This window comes from Chlamydotis macqueenii, chromosome Z (assembly GCF_036417535.1).
Source record: "Chlamydotis macqueenii isolate bChlMac1 chromosome Z, bChlMac1.mat, whole genome shotgun sequence".
Lineage (NCBI taxonomy): Eukaryota > Metazoa > Chordata > Aves > Otidiformes > Otididae > Chlamydotis > Chlamydotis macqueenii.
The window spans coordinates 25,572,882-25,589,430 of NC_141593.1; the positions used below are offsets into that span (position 1 = coordinate 25,572,882).

General features: G+C 38.5%; 1 protein-coding gene across 1 annotated transcript in view; it reads left to right on the plus strand.

The window, feature by feature from the left end:
- ANKRD31 (ankyrin repeat domain 31) overlaps positions 1–16,549 on the plus strand; it is a 71,190-nt gene that overhangs the window by 26,148 nt on the left and 28,493 nt on the right. Inside the window, 6 exon segments of the mRNA XM_086770618.1 lie at positions 2,083–2,227; positions 6,137–6,198; positions 8,503–9,019; positions 9,580–9,825; positions 14,655–14,849; positions 15,702–15,844. Of these exon segments, the coding sequence (XP_086626744.1) occupies positions 2,083–2,227; positions 6,137–6,198; positions 8,503–9,019; positions 9,580–9,825; positions 14,655–14,849; positions 15,702–15,844 (1,308 nt within the window).

The following is a 16,549-nucleotide window of genomic DNA, read 5'->3' on the forward strand; positions in this document are numbered from 1 at the left end:
TGGAGTTTTAATGGCCTTTAAAAATTGTTTAGTAAGCATGCATGTATGGTGTGAGCCACAGTCATGCACAAACATTTTTTGTCTATTAGCACATAACATGGAGAATTATGAAGACGTCTTTATATATTGTATGGCCTTAAGCGGAAAGTCAACTGAATAGTCAATGTGAATTCATTATAAGTTTTGTTGACAAATGCTCTTGTTTCATAAGCCTGCGTCTGAATTGCGGATCAGTCTGGAAGTGACTGCCTCCATCTGTCTATTCGAGCATGTGCCCAGGGTGGCCCAGAGTTATGTAGGAGTTCTGCATGTCCCTTTTACCTGCTTGCTGCTTCTTTCTCTAGGACACATATGCTACCTAATAATTACTGATTTCCAAGATTTTTAGTTTTTTTTTTTTTGTGGGATGTAATAAGTTTTGTACCTGAACATTTCCTCTCTTTCTGTTTCACAACTGAGATAAGACTTAATCTGTTTCTCCGCAAGTCTTTCTGAAGCAAAGAGGAAGGATGGGCTCTTGGTTAATAATTTTCTCTGAGACTTTAGAGCCCCAAGCTTGATTTTCAGCTTGTGGATCACAGACTCTTGCGTGTTCATGAAATATTTCTGACTTCTGTGAAAGTACCTAAGACACCATGTCCATGGTTACGCATGAAGGATACTGCATCTCCACAAGTAATTCTTAGGGGTCAGCAACTTGAATTATATTGGAAGAACGTGAGTCTCAGATAGGTCTCTTGGGACACACCAAAATCATTCAACACAGACCTGTGTGAGGGTTATGTGAACTATTATATCCACAGGTGTTACATAGGGGCACTGTATTGACTCAGGAGCAGTATAGTTGTATCAGTGGTCTGTCACACTTCATTTTTGTGGCTTCTGGCTAGCCACAAAATAGTGATAGTGATTCAGCAATATGACTTTTGTTAATGTTGTATTTGGAGCTGCTTCTTTCAAAGCTACCTTCTCTGCATGAAGTTATTACTGAAGGTTGGAAACACACCTTTTGACTCCTTTATGCCATTCTGCTCCTGCAATATGGCAAAATTAGCTTATTACTTCAGAAAAATAGTAAGTATATGAAAGACTGTCTACTACTACAATTAGGGGGGAGAGCATGCATGTATAATGTGTAGCTAAAGATCTCATTAAGGAAGAAAGTTCTCAACATTACTTGTTGAAAAAGTCCATAGATTTGGGACAACTTGTGAAGCCGAAGGGGTTTTTGCTGTAAATTGAAGCCTTTTTTATTTGCTTTGCTGTTAAGAGAGTGTATGAATTGAGAAAACTTCACTACCAATTTTCTCAATAGCAATCTGATTAGAAGTAATGAGAGACTTTAAACACATGGGTCAAGGATATGAGTCAAGCTCAATCTGAAATGATAACAGATGCTGAAGAGAGAAAGGCAGAGGTACAAGTAAAAACCACAGTAGTTCTGAAATAAGGTCACAGGGTTACACACAGAAAGGAGATAATCAGATTGTAGATTTCCCATGTTTTAAAAGGTATTCTGCAAAGGTAAATGGAATATTTGCTCAAGTGATAATTTCTTGAATAACAACAGAATCAGACTTTACAGAAGTCGTAATGTTGGTAAAACCATCTGCGTGGGTTTGACTAGATGTGTGTTGTACATCTGAAATAGCTGTCAAAAATTCCCTTTGCAGACACAGAAGTCACAACAGACACACCTAGAGCGCAATTTATTTTCTCCTAAAGTAGATATCCTAAATAGGTAAGCTGACCCATGCTCTAAAATCACCTGTTATTTTCCACAGGTTAAGAGCTATGAGGTGATGAATCCTACTCTGTATTTTGGGAGACCTTAGCTTAATGGCTTCAGGTTAATAACTGGAGTGAATTTATAAATATGAAAATAATAAGACTATAGGATAATTATGCGTCTAGGGGAATGCTTGGAGTATATTAACTAGCATGGAGAGGGATTGTTTGACATAGGCCTCAGGTTTAGTTTTAGTTGCTCGTGTTGTTGAGTACAAGAGAGAGAAGCCTGTATAAGGAAGGAGTATGGAAAACACTGTCAGAAAAGAAAGCCTGAAAAACTTTTTTTTCCAGATGGCAAGGTTACTACTTTGGTATGGAGCTGATCCCTTATTAAAAAATGAGATGGGAACGTGTGCATTAGAAGAAGCTTCTAACTCGACTATGAGGAAACTGCTTGAAAGCTATGTAGCAAAATCCAGAAGAGGTTCAGTATCAGGTAGGAGAGAATTATTCTGACATATCATCCCCATTAAATGAAGAAATTCAGAACATCTGTTTCACTAAGTTTCCTTAATTGTTGCTAGTAATGCCATGGGCTTTGCTGTCTGATTCCAGAGTAACAGTGAGCACTCGTTATCCAGCAGAGCTGGTGTATGTTGCCAAAGTATAAAAGAAAGTGATGTCTGGCTTTTTCTTGGGCTGGAGGTACCTTTAAATTTGAAATGAAGATGTGAAGCACAATAGTTGTTGCCTATCTAAATGTAAGATGGAGCATGGCTGGACTTGCTGATGGTTGAGGTATGGCTTAGAGCAAGGGATAAAATTTGGTTCTAAACTGGCGTAGAGGCTGAATTTTGAAGGATGGATAAGATTATGGATGGATAAGATAATGGAGGATTTAGGATTAGATCTAAATCTTAGGGATTGCCAAACCTTAACTGCCAGTGTTATGGTTGGGACTAGGGTAATATTACTGTAGATAATAGCTAGTGAATTTCAAGGGGTTGGTAGGTGAACATTTTGGCTAAGGCAAGAGTTGGATCTTGTACAGTCTTAGGAACTAAGTTGAGCAGAAGATTCAGAAAAGGTTGCTTGGCCAGGGGTAGGTACAAAGAAGTGACACAAAATAAGCCTTAGTTAGGGTTAGAATTAGGACTGTTGGACAACAATGGGCCAGTGTGGGCTGTGGCATGTTTACATCTGTAAGGAGTCCCCAGCCCCTGAACTATTACCCGTTATTGCTGTTCCATGTGGATGGCAATGAAGCCTCAATGCATAGTCTAAGGGCAATCAGAAGAGTCTTCAGGGCCTTGGGACAGTTGGTGTGGGAATCTGGCCACAGGTAATTTTTTCCTCTATCCTTCCAGTTGCAGGCAGTGACATTGGAAGAAACAGACCCAGTCTGTTAATACATGGCTCTGTGGCTGGTGTCACTGCCACAGTTTTGGGTTTTTCAATAATGAGATGGTCTGCACGGAACCAGGCCTGCTGGTGTCAGATAAGATTCACCTTTCTTAAAAGGGGAAAAGGATCTTTGCTCATGAGCTAGCGAGGGTCATTGACAGAGCTTTAAACTAGACTTGAAGAGGGAGGGGGTTAATATGAGGCTTGCCAGTGACAACCTGTGGGACAATATGCCAAGGTTAGAGGGACAGGGTGCTAGCGAGGGCCCTCAGCCTGTTACTCTGAGGTGTGCTGGGTACACTGGAGCACACTTGAAGCCTCATGGACGTGAGACGGGGGCACATGAAGTGATAGGAGCCAACAGGGAAACATCAGGGAAATACTTCAAAGGAATTAAGATGTATTCCTCAAAAAGGTGACATGGCCAACAGCCCAGCTGTAGTGCCTCTACACCAATGCACACAGCATTGGCAACAAACAAGAGGAGCTGGAAGCCCCCGTGCTGCTATAAAGCTGTGATCTAGTTGCCATGACTGAAACTTGGTGGGATTAATCCTGTGACTGGAGTGTGGTGTTGATAGCTGCAGGCTGTTCAGAAGGGACAGATGAGGAAGGAGGGGCAGAAGGGTTGCCCTCTACATTAAGATGTGGATAAATTGTTAAGAGCTGTCTCTGAAGAATAGCAATGAGCAGGTTGAAACCTGAAGGGTAAGAAATAGAGACTGAGGCAGCAAAGGGAGCCTTGTGGCTGGTGTTTACTACAGGCTGCTCAGTCAAGGGGAGCCTGTTGACAAAGACTTGTTACTCCAGCTACAGGAGGCGTCGCACTCGCAGGCTCTCGTCCTGATGGGGGACTTCAACCACCCCAAAATCTGCTGGAAAATTAGCACAGCAAGCTGTAGGCAATCCAGGAGACCCCTGGAGTACATTGAGAATAACTTTTTAGACCAGATAATAGACAACCCTACCAGAGGGGATGCAGTACTGGACCTGATGGCCACCAATGCAAGTGAGCTAATCGGTGATGTGAAGGTTGGAGGCAGCCTGGGCTGCAGCGATCATGCATTGGTGGAGTTCACAGTTCAGAGGGGTATGGTGAAGTGAAGAGTGAGTCAGGACTCTGAGTTCTAGGAAAGCAAAATTCCAGCTGTTCAAAGAGTTAGTCAGTAGGAATCCCTGGGAAACTGCCCTCAGGGGCAAGGGAGGACAACAGAGCAGGCAGATCTTTAAGGATGCTTTCCATAGAGCACAAGAGCTGTCGATCCTCAGGTGTAAGAAATCAGGAGAGGAAGGCAAGAGAAAAGCATGGACGAGTGGAGACCTGCTCATCAAACTAAAGGGCAAGAAGGAAATGCACAGGCAGTGGAAGCAGGGACAGGTATCGTGGGAAGGTCAAGGCACAACTGGAGCTGAACTTCGCAAGGGATGCAAAGAATAATAAGGGCTTCTATAGGTATGTCAGTCCTATGAATATGACTGGCAAACTCGTAACAGCAGATGAGGAGAAGGCTGAGGTACTCATCAACTTTTTTTTGCCACAGACTTCACTAACAACCTCTCTTCTCACACCTGTCAAGTGGATGGACCACTGGTGGAGCAAAGTCCCTCCCACCATGAGAGAACATCACGTTCGTGACCACCTTACTTGAACATACGTACGTCTATGAGACATGACAAGATGCGTCCCAGAGTCCTGAGGGAATTGGCTGACATAGTTGCCAAGCCACTCTTCATGATATTTGAAATGTTGTGGCAGTCAGGTGAAGTCCTGGAACACTGGAAAAAGGGAAACATCGCATTTTTAAAAAGAGTAAAAAGAAGGACTGTGGGAACTACAGAACTGTCAACCTCACCTCTGTGCCTGGGAAGATCATGGAACAGATCCTCCTAGAAGCTGTACTAAGGCACATGGAGGACAGGGAGGTGATTTAAGACAGCCAGCATAGCTTCACCAAGGGCAAGTCCTGCCTGACCAACCACTTGGCCTTCTATGGTGGAGTGACTACCTCAGTGGATGAGGGAAGAGTGACAGATACCGTCTATCTGGACTTCTGTAAGGCCTTTAACATGGTCCCCCATAACATACTTCCCTCTAAATTGGATATGCATTTGATGGATGGACTGTTCAGTGAATAAGGAATTCTTGGATGGTTGCATCCAGAGAATAGTGGGCGATCGGTGATGAGTGGTGTCCCTCAGGGGTCTGTACTGGAACCGGTACAGTTTAATATCTTCATCAATGGTATAAGTAGTGGAATCAAGTGCACTCTCAGCAAGTTTGTAGTTGGCACACCTGAGGGATGGGATGCCATCCAGAGGGATCTGGACAAGCTTGAGAAGTGGGCCCATGTGAACCTCATGAGAGCTGGGGTTGGGGTTTATGTTGCAGTAAAAAATAACAAAGGGTGATGAGATAGATTTTTTTCAATACAGTATTACTGGTCTAGGTTTAAGAACATACTGGCCAGAAATGAATCCATAGAGTTGCGTGGATTAAGTAAGTGTCTTAATATCTAGGGTAAGATCTTGTTAGCTGCTGTACTCCTTTTGTGCCATTTTGTCAAGCAGACCACCAGCAAGGCACTGAATTGGTGCTGGGAAATATTCCTGCCTGTTTTTACAGTAATGACTTGACTTTAGCTACTCCCATCTGTTTCCCTGCCTAAATAGGCTATGCAAGGAAAGATGTAAGCTAGGCTACCATCCCACCATCGCTGGCTTCAGAAAAGTCTTGTAGGGATCAAGGAAGCCTGTTAGAAATTAGGGAAATGTAGTAGCTCCCTTAAGTTTCAAAAAGAATTGCTCGGGTCACTAATCTTCAAAAAAATGCGGAAGCATAATGTACTTTGCTCTCACCTGTCCTGGTTTGTACCAGATGCCATCTGCAACAAAGATCAGACTCCAAGATTTTAATACATATTTGATATATTGATATGGTTTAGATTCTAATAATGGTCCCTTTTCAGTTCTGGTTTCTTTCAGTCTTTAATTTTCATTTCAGGTGGAGATTATTCAAAGACCATATTAAGTACTCAAAGTGTAGAGGATACAAATCTGCACCAGGTACGTCTTTGCAAAGAATCCTGATGTTAATTTTATGCTGAACTGTTAAAGGCTTGCTAGGAGTTTATGGTAAATTAAAGCAGATTACGATTTCAAAGCCCACACAGAGCGTACTAGGTGCTTCATACCCAGCAGAGACTGAAACAGAATTGTAGTCAATTCTGATCTTTACTGGTACTGCATCCTCATGAAGATGCAAGACAGAAGCAATCAGCTGCCTTTCACAGACAGTGGTTCTTGCTGAGTTTTTTTGAGTGCTGCAGATGTAATTTACAACAAGCATGGTACGTCAGTGTCTCTTTGTACTTGCAGAAACCTGATTGAAACTGCAAGATGTTACCTGGCTTGTAGCAAGTGGTAACTGCTTCTTGCCTCTAGTAGGTTATGTTGGATTTTGATAGAAAAGGGTTAGGAAGCTGCTGTCTTGCACAGGTTTTGCACAGTTGTACCATGAGACCTCAGTAAGATGCAGGAGGTAGTGCCTCACATGAAGGCAAGACACCGTAATCAGTCACTTGGGTCATAGTTTGTTTGCATATAGCACAATAGCTTTTGGCATTAAAAGCTTCACTCTCCCCCTCATTTTTTCCCCTTTCAGCAATGATAACTGATAATTTCTGGAGCGTATAATGCAGCATGCACAGACACTTTGTGCTTGCTTCCTGAAGTTCTATGTGGTTATGATAACTCTCCTTGTTACTCATAGTAGTGCAACCTATGGTGTCCTTAGAAATATTATACTATAAGAGCATCCATGGTCTGTAGTCTTAGATTACACTTAATTGAAGGATATTCTCCAAGTAGAAGATGTAAACATTTAATTGGGAAAACCTATTACTGTGGCTGTGTAACTGGTCATTTCAGTAGTGGTTTGAGTGGTTTGAGGCTGTGTTTGTGTTCTGTCTCCAGACACGAAGTAATCAACAGGATAATTCTGGTTAGTCATTGGCTTTTGGAGCAGTTTTGTTGTGAGATTGCCATGAGTTAATTCTACCTGTTTTTGCTATGTTATCTGCCTTTCTTTATAATTTTCTAGAACCATTGCAGACAGGTTTGCCAGAAATGTGAAACTGTAGCTCTAGTATATGTATATTGCTCCTATATGACCACAGGAGCAATGTAGTTTTAATTCTTTGAAAGCAGAGCGCTAATTCAAAACCAGTTCAATTTTCAGAAATAAGTAAAAGTGTGTACAGCACTTCAGTAATGTTTGTCATTGTAGTTCACCCATTAATTTTTACACATTTATACACTTATTTCTTAGTTCCTTAATTTCTTTGTCCTGCTGTCTTAAAAAGCTGCACAGGCAGAGGAAATCTCTTAATTTCACAATAGCGCGGTTTTCTTTTACCATATAATAAAGCAATTTATTAGAAAATGAAATCAAATATATAGCCTGTTTTGTAGGTAGAATTCAGTGCAGATGATAATTTAGTATTATCGACATGATAATGCTAAAGCATCAAAGGAAGTTTTGTTAAAAGTGAGCAAAGCAGAAAAACAACTTTGGTGAAATATATGAAACTGAAGTTATTCAGGATTCTGAAGGTAGAAAAACGAATAAAAAAAAACCAAGTTCAAAAAAGACAAGTAGATCTGCTGTTCTTATAGCACAGGCTACAGCCAAGAGTAAAACTATTCAGAAATAATGTCTTATGTTAGGTGAATCTCATACTTAGGTCCACTTACAAACCAAGGAACAGTTAAATTACAGAAAATGTATTTCCCTGATACTGGACTTAATGAAATGGGCCACACTGTTGCTGTTTGTAATCATAATTGTTGCCTCTCAGTTCGTGTAGGAAAACTGAGCTAAGGCAGACAGAATTGCAACAGGAACATGAGTTCAACAGTGGTAACCGTGTAAATCCATTTGCAGAAAAGAACAGAACTGGTGGAAGCTCAGCAACTTCTGTTGTAATGAAGGGGAGATCACCAGTATGCGTTGCCCCACATCAGTGGTTTCTGGAGAAAAAGTGTCTGCAGAGCATTCTCAGACTACTGATTTAACAGAACTTGCTTCTCAGTCAGTACTTACTTGCTTTGACTTCCTCTCACAATATATCTGCTTTAAATTTAACCGGAAGAAGTCAAGAGTTATGACAATGATCAACATAGTCTCAAGCAGAGTAACGGTAGTAGTCTGAGTGACAGAAATCTAAATACTGATATGAGAATACCTCAGAACTAATTATTTCTTTGCAAAACTTGACAAATCAAGTTAATGTTGATGGAAACAAAATTAATGGGGAGGCTCTAAGTTTAAAACTCTCTTTACCTTTGTTTGAACGGATTTCCTTACAGACAGGTGCAAATCTTACGGATTCAGACAGCACAGACATATTGCAACAGGCTATTGTAAATGAGGTGCAAAACATTTATTCTAATATATCTGAAGATGGAACCAGCTGCACTGAACAGACACTTGAAGCAAATGCAGAAACACTGTTAGCACATGAGCTTTTAGCAGCTACTAATGGAGAAAGTGTTTCTGGAAGTCCTTATAATTCTACCAGTGGTGTACTAAGCACCATTGAACAAAAGCCTTCACAGCCAGAGGAAGGAGGGAGCATCCTGCTTAATGCAGAAGAAGATGTTGAGGGATGTCACATGGAAACTGAAAATGCTAGTAGTTTAGAGATCGAGCCTATAACTTTACAACTCCATGAAAAGGATAAACTTGGAATTGGACGAAAGAGAGTGGATCTTCAGGAAACCAACTTAAAAGCCGATTTGCATGTTGGTGTTCATACAGACAGCAAGTCCCCTTACTCGTTTCAGATTGTGGAAAATATGCAGAAAGAAACCTCCCAGAGAAGAGGTGCCATGTTTTGTTTGAAAATAATTATTTTATGAGTTTGTTTTAAGCATCCTGTGTATTTTATTGAAAAAAAATCTGTGGATCTCCAGAGAATGTATTTTGCCATAAATAAATAGCAGATACATGGAATGTGTTGTGGTACAATCCACTATGCCAGATTAACTATTTAGTCATTTTTGCATTCTGTTTCTGGGGACTGTTTTGATACAAGTTCCCATTGTATTTACCAAAATGTAACCACTATGGTAATTACAATAATTAGAATTAAATTCCTAAGTACCTTATTTGTTTTTAATACCTAAGGATCAGTAAAAGTCATATTTTCACAAAAGAATCTTTGAATTGTGTTTAATTCAATCTCAGTATGTTAACATACAGTGAATAGTGGATAAAGGATTTATTATGTTAAAGTACTTTCAAAAATAGAGTGAGTTACTGCAGGCATTTTTTAACCTAGACTAGGTTGTCATTTTGATATTCCTTTTAATATCGGTTATAATTTCTGAAATTACTGAGTATTATGCCATAGATACTCTTAAGTTCTTTTGTTAAACCAACAGATGAAGGAGTGTTTGCTGGAGTAAGTGGAACAGAAGGCAAGGAAAAAAATAGAGAAGGAAATGCAAAGACCAGCATGCTTTCACAGTTTGCTGAAACAGAAGAAGTCCGTACTAAAAGAGTAAGATTAGACCCTCAGGAGACAAACCAAAAGGCAGCCTCATATTCCAGTAACAGCAAAACCAAGCTTTCATCTAATCAATCACAAGCCAGTCAAGCATCAGAAAAGCAAACATCCAAGAAATCAGGTGGACAGTTAATAGTATTTTATAAAAACATTGGAGTTTTTTTCCAGACATATAAGAAGAAGGCTTTTTGTAATATATGAGGGAAAGTTTGGAAAAAATATATATAGCATGTTGAGCAAATACTCTAGTGACTTCCAAATACTTGAAATATTTCCAGAACTACTGTACACCACTTTATAGAATGCATGTAGTTACTCTGGTTTGTTCATTTTACATTCATCAGTCTTTCAGCATTGTGGTTGAGGGGATGCAGAATCATAATGGAGAGCTTAAAATAACATTAAATTGATTCTTAGTTAAATACGTTACATTACTGATAGTTTAAAATAACACTAAATTTGTCTTCCATTAACTATTTTACATATTACAGGTCACAGAGGAAAACCTGGCTCTTTGTATATTTGTCATACGTATATCAACTTATATTTTATAGACTATATCTTCATCAAGCACGTATCAGCATAGGGTCTGATTTTACTGGTACATTTGGGCTTAGCTATAGTGTAGAAACAGATCTACTTACATGAGGATAAGGGTGTAGCATCCTCTGATAATTATATTCTCTTCTGCCTGGACATACAGCTTCCTGTTTAACAGTTTCACCCCATGTCTAAGACTTGCATTTAGATTGTTACCTTACTGTCATAATAATGCTGTGGTCCAACTGATTACTCATCATAACTCTGAAGTATTTTATGGTTATTGCTTTTTTGGTAAAGCTGGCAGTCATCTTGTGTACTCTGTTTCTTTCTGGAACTGGAGAACTGTAGTCCTCAAGACTTACTAAAACCAAAACCTGTAGTTCAGATGAGATCTCTGCTCTCTTAAAAACTTTTAAATGTAATGTATTTGGACTGCTGATGCAAAAATGTTTATCCTCATATCATTTGGCATTCTTCTTAACTTGTGTTGAAATGAAAAGAACTATGTCATTAGATGGTAGGAATTTCTTATGTATCTTTGCCTTCATACAGAATAGAGTATTTGTCTTTTCTGATTACCTTAAGCAATTCTGTCATTTCTCTCTAGTAATTAAGAGTTCGGGATTTTTTTTTTCTGATTTCAATAGATTTTAAAATATTGCCGTCTTAGGACCTTAGCTGTCTGTAACTATCTCCTTGTATTCTTTTGTTTTCCACAGCAGTTTTCTACTATTCCTTGTTTATACTTGCTGCCATTCACTCCCCATTTTTTCATTTCTCATTTACTATTGCTCTGTAATTCCCTTCCTAAGCCCAGTTAGATATGAATCAGTGCAGCTTTTCATCTTGAGTGTGGGCTGTGTTGTGAAATACCTCCTGGGTATTATTCCTGTTTTTCTGCTGACATTTTTTTTCTTCAAACTGTTTTTTATTATTTATAGTTGTTTCCAGCTCTGTCAAACTTTCCTTTCCTTATTTGATAACTACTGTGTCAGTGTGAATGTATGCTGTGTATATACATAACTAGGAAAAGGTGGGTTTTATATGTTTAGGTTTGTAGAAGTATGTGTGAATGCATGTATGTTTCTGTGTGGATATAACATTTGTTTTATTTTCTCCAAGTGTGTGCAGCAAAAAAAAAATTAGTTTCTTCCTTGGACTGCAGTTATGTGTTCCTGGCGTCTGTTGATCAAACTTTGGTTGTCTTTGAGTTGGGATGTAAATGAATGCTAGCATTAAGTATATTGTATATATTTTGAAGATCAGCGGGCTTCATGCTCCTGCATCCATTAAATGCTTTTAAAACCAGTGTACATAACAGCATGTATACTTAAAATATTATGACCTTTAAAGGTCCCTTCCAACCCAAACTATTCTATCTCTGACAAATACACATGCTCACTCGTACACACACAAATTATGGACAAATACATCTGCACACGTACTATCAACATACTCAGTTGTTTACCCGTTTTTGTGGTTCACTTAGTAACTTCTTTCTCTTTGGAGACTTTCCTATCTCCAAATTGGTTTCTCCTGTTACAGGAATCCCTTTTTAGGTCATTCTGGAAAAAAAAAAATCTGTGGCATGTCTGATACATGTCATCATCCACTGCTAATTATTGGAAGAATATACACTGAACATAGAAATGATACCTTTTGCTACAGATGTCCTTTTATGTAGTTCCTGTATTCCTGTTCAATCTTTATAACAAGGTCTGTGTGCATTAATACGTTTTTTTTTTTTTCCTTTATGTTTTTTGCCTTCTGTATAAACAGTTGTGATTTAAAAAAAAAAAAATTATCCCTAACATGTGTCTTACATTTTGTTCTCCTCTGGAATAGCATTTCACTGATTACTTTTCCCTTCAGAAGAGATTCTTCAGGTAATATTTTATTCAGATAAAATTTAATTATTTCCTTCTTCCCAGGAGAATGTTGCTGTTTGAGGCGTGATCTGAGAAAGTATATAGCCCTTTGTACAGTTGAAGGCATTAATAGCTTTTGAGACTGGGACAATGGCATTCAGACTGCAGCAGAAAAAAAGTGGAAGATGGCATAATGTCTTGTGACTTGTGAGGTTTTCAGATCTTTTGCTGTCTCATGCCTCTTCTTGATTAACTGGCTTCTACATCTCATCAGATTGTTCCTGTGTCCCAGTGGTCTTCCTAACATTATTCTATTCTTGAATAAAAATCTTTTCTTCCTAAATGACGCAGTGTCACTTTCATCTACAGTCAGTCGCTTAGTAGACTCTCAACATTTCTATTCTGCTTATACAAAAGGAAGGTACAAACAGCCTGCTTCTTTTTCTGTAGTTCTGTCTGTGGAAAGAATTAGTCATAAACCAATGTTGAAATATTCAAATGTCTTCCTGAAGGAGAATATCCTTGAAGTTGTTGAGGTATGGCAGCCTAATCTAGTCTGTTTGCTGGTTATTGTAATCTCTCCATCTTATCTTTGTACCTGCGCTGACTGGGTTTTGTATTTGCAAAGTTCCTGATCTTTCCTGCTCATGACCCACCTGGCAATGCATTCCACCGGGAACCAGTATTTTGTGATTCACATACCAATGTGCCATTATGCTTTTGCAAATATTTTCTAAGAACCATGAACAAAACTGTTGTGCGTGACAACTTAACTGGAAAACTTTGCAATTATTTCTGTTCACTTGCAGCCAATATTACTAAGGGTCGTTAGCTTAATGGGCTGTTGTGCACCTTCTTTTTTTTCTCCCACATCTCTAAAGAGTCCCTAGGACATTCTCGCATGAATCGAAGGGGAAGAAAACAAAGAACCAGAAAATGAGTGATTGCTTTGAGAGTTCAGACCCAGAGGTTTTAGACAAAACACAATACATGATCTTGCAGAAAAGCAGGTCTTAGATTGGAGCAGTATTTCAATAACATAACCTCTCTGTGTGCTTTAGAATCTTAAGTTTTCATTTTTAAAAAGAAACGTTGTAGCTCTTCTAGTTGCCAATACGGCTTAGGCCAAGCACCCCCAATTTAAAGAGGGCTGCCTGAATGCTTTCTGACAGGTTAGGTTAGCCTACAGTGAGCTCCATGCTGCCATAGTCTGGCTAAAACAGTGCCCGAACAAGCTAGTTTAAAATGAGTGTGGATATATTCTCACTATGTGTCTCTCTTTAATATAGTTGCAGTATGTTTTTCGTGTTTTTCCAAACAGTCTTGAGCGACAAGGTCAGTAGTTTACCTTAAAGGAAACCTTGGAAAAGCAAATTTTCCGGAAGGCAGGAGGAGCCTGAAGAAAGGCAGCTGTCAAATCATGGAACATGTTTGATAGCAATGGATACTGATAACTGAAAATATTTAAGAAGACAGCTTTTCTGATGAGAAGAGGAAATGCTTTGGATGCAGCAACTAATTGTTCATAGAAATAACTAAAAAAGCATGAATAGGAGTTGCAAAACACTTATTTAAAACCTTACACTTTCCTTTTATTTTCAACAAATTACGTATTTTCAAGAAATCAGAGAAAGACCACAGCGAACTTTAAAAACATCTGCAACAGCAGGAACAGGAGTTTTAAAAAAAGCTAGCATGCGTGGTAGACCTTTTGAAGATTTAGACACCCTGTCTTTTTGGTAGCAGTGTAGGGGAGGGGGTTGTCCTTACACAGATATATGGAGATTCAGTACTTTTTAAATCTATTTTTTTCTTTATGTCTCTTGCAATTTCATAGAACTGTTACCTGAAGGCTCAGAATTAGGATCTGTCTGATGATCACATGATAAAATTTAAAGTGGATGTTTTTTGCTTTGTGAACCAGTAAGAGAAGGATTAAATGAAGTTTATTTACAATTATTGGTTCATTCCTGCACAATTTTGATTAAAAGGCAGTTCAGCTGTGTCGCTAGACATTAATCATAGATTTGTAATCAGTCTACAGGACTTTTTCACATCACAGCTGTAAATGTAGAAACCGATCTCTTCCCTGATACTAAATTAGAAATGGAAAACAGATGACGGTCAAGTCTTCACTTCTATATAGTTTCTTAAATACCTTTATATGTGTACTTAATATATTTAGCAGGCATGTCTGGTAGCTTGAAAGCAGTCCATGGAGAAACGTTACATACTCCCTGCCTCTGTACAGTGTAAAACTTCAACCTTGCTACCTTCTTTTTTGATCCCTGATCCATTGTACCCTTGTTAAGTCATCTACATTTGAACTGTAAATTCTTTTGTATAGGATTTGTTTGTTATTTGAGCTGTTATGCAGTACCTTCTAACCTTTTGATGTAGTCAGTTAATGTTGTTGAATAACTAAAGCAACAGTATTACACGCATTTACATTAATTCAAATGAGTTGTGAAGCTTAATTCTTTGTTTATAAGGGAACATTTTTTTTGTGGTTCCTAATGAACACCCAATATGTGTTTAGAATCCTCCCTGTCTACCATAAAAGAAGCTGAAATTTTACGTGGTGCCTGTAATTCAAGACCTGGGAGACAGACTAAAATGAAGAGAAATGCAAAAGGGGAAACTCAGCTGCATATTGCTGCTAGGAGAGGAGATTTGTCTTTGGTGAAAACTCTGATATCATCTGGAATTTGTGTCAATGAACAGGACTATGCAGGTTTGAAAATTACTCTCTTACGGGCTTGTTTTATGATATAATTTTGTATAATTTACAGTATAGATAGTTTTATATCATTTGTGTAATTTTAATATAATTATAGATTCTTGATTTATAATATAGTTGTGAGGAGGAAAGGAGGTCATTCAACAAGTGCAACCACAGTCAGTCAGTCCCTGGATTTTGTGTGTCTGCATGGAACAATGCAGCCTTTTTCTCAGCAGGGACGTTAATGGGGTCTTGCTCCTCTGTTGAAGAGCACGTTTTCAGAGATATGTATGGAAAGTAGAATTGAAAGTTAGGCAGGAGAATGAATACTTAGGCATATGAATATATACACCTGTGGAGCACATTCACACAAATCTTATTTCATGAGGAAACGAGGAAAAAAATCAGATGATAAGATTATTTTTTCTTTTTACTACGTAAATGTATAATGCATTTCTGGTTCTGTAGTCTTAGAATGGATGTTACTGTATTCTGGATGCCTGGCAGACTTGATATTATAAAATGCCGCAGGGATTAGAAACCAGACTATTAATATTATGCCTCTGAGTTTGTAGAGTCTTTCTACTCTGTTGTTTTGTTTCTTTTATTATTTTTAGTGGTGTATTAGAAAAGTAAACAATCTTTTTCTGGTTAATATTGCATACATTTTTCTCTGAAGTAAGTTGAATTACACAGTAAATAATTTACCTTGGCATTTCAGGATGATTGCTTGTATAACTTAAAGAGAGTAGTCCATTGCTTATAGTACAGCAAGCGCAGCAATATGTATAATCCCTAATTAGTGATCTGTGTGGATCTTTCCAAATCAGATGCGTGCTGTATGTGTCGTTTTGCTTTTTTTAGGTTGGACAGCAATTCATGAAGCTTCCAACAGGGGATTTACTGAAGTGATCTTAGAATTACTGAAAGCTGGTGCTAATGTTAACAGCAGAAGTCTGGATGGTATTTTGCCAATACATGATGCTGTTTCTGGCAATTATTTGGAGGTACATTTTGCTTTTACATTGTTTTTCCTGAGCCTGATTTCCAGCAGAGCGTCAGCAAAGCAAAATCCTGGTTTCAATAAGGAAAGTCAAAGTGACTAATACAATTTTAGTGTAGATTTGCATTTAGGAAGTAAACCAATATTCTATAAACTTATCAAAATTAGAGAAAGAAATATTTTTCAGTAATGACAGTTGAAATTGTACAGTTAGTTGATTTTTTCAGTCCAGTGGACAAATCAGAAAAATTCAGAAGCTCCTCGTGGTTCTCTCTGATGTATTAGGCTTTTTAAAAATAATACTGAAATTGAGCATTCTCAATTTGATCATCTAGTTGACCCCCCCTACTGTGGGCAGGGACATCTTTCACTAGACCAGCTTGCCCAAAGCCCTGGCTAACCTAACTTTGAACACTTCCAGTGATGGGGCATCCACAGCTTCTCTGAGCAACCCGTTGCAGTGTCTCACCACCCTTGCTGTAAAAAAAAATATTTTTTGCAAAGAAAAAAAACCTAGGCCTGCTGTTTAAAAATCAACCTTTTTTTTTTTCATTAACTATTCCTTTCCAACCCAAGCCATTCTGTGATTCTATAGAATACAATAGACTATTTTAGTTGGAAGGGACCCACAGCAATCATGTAGTCCAACTGCCTGATCGCTTGAGGGCTGACCAGAAGTTAAAGCATGTTATTAAGGGCATCATCCAAA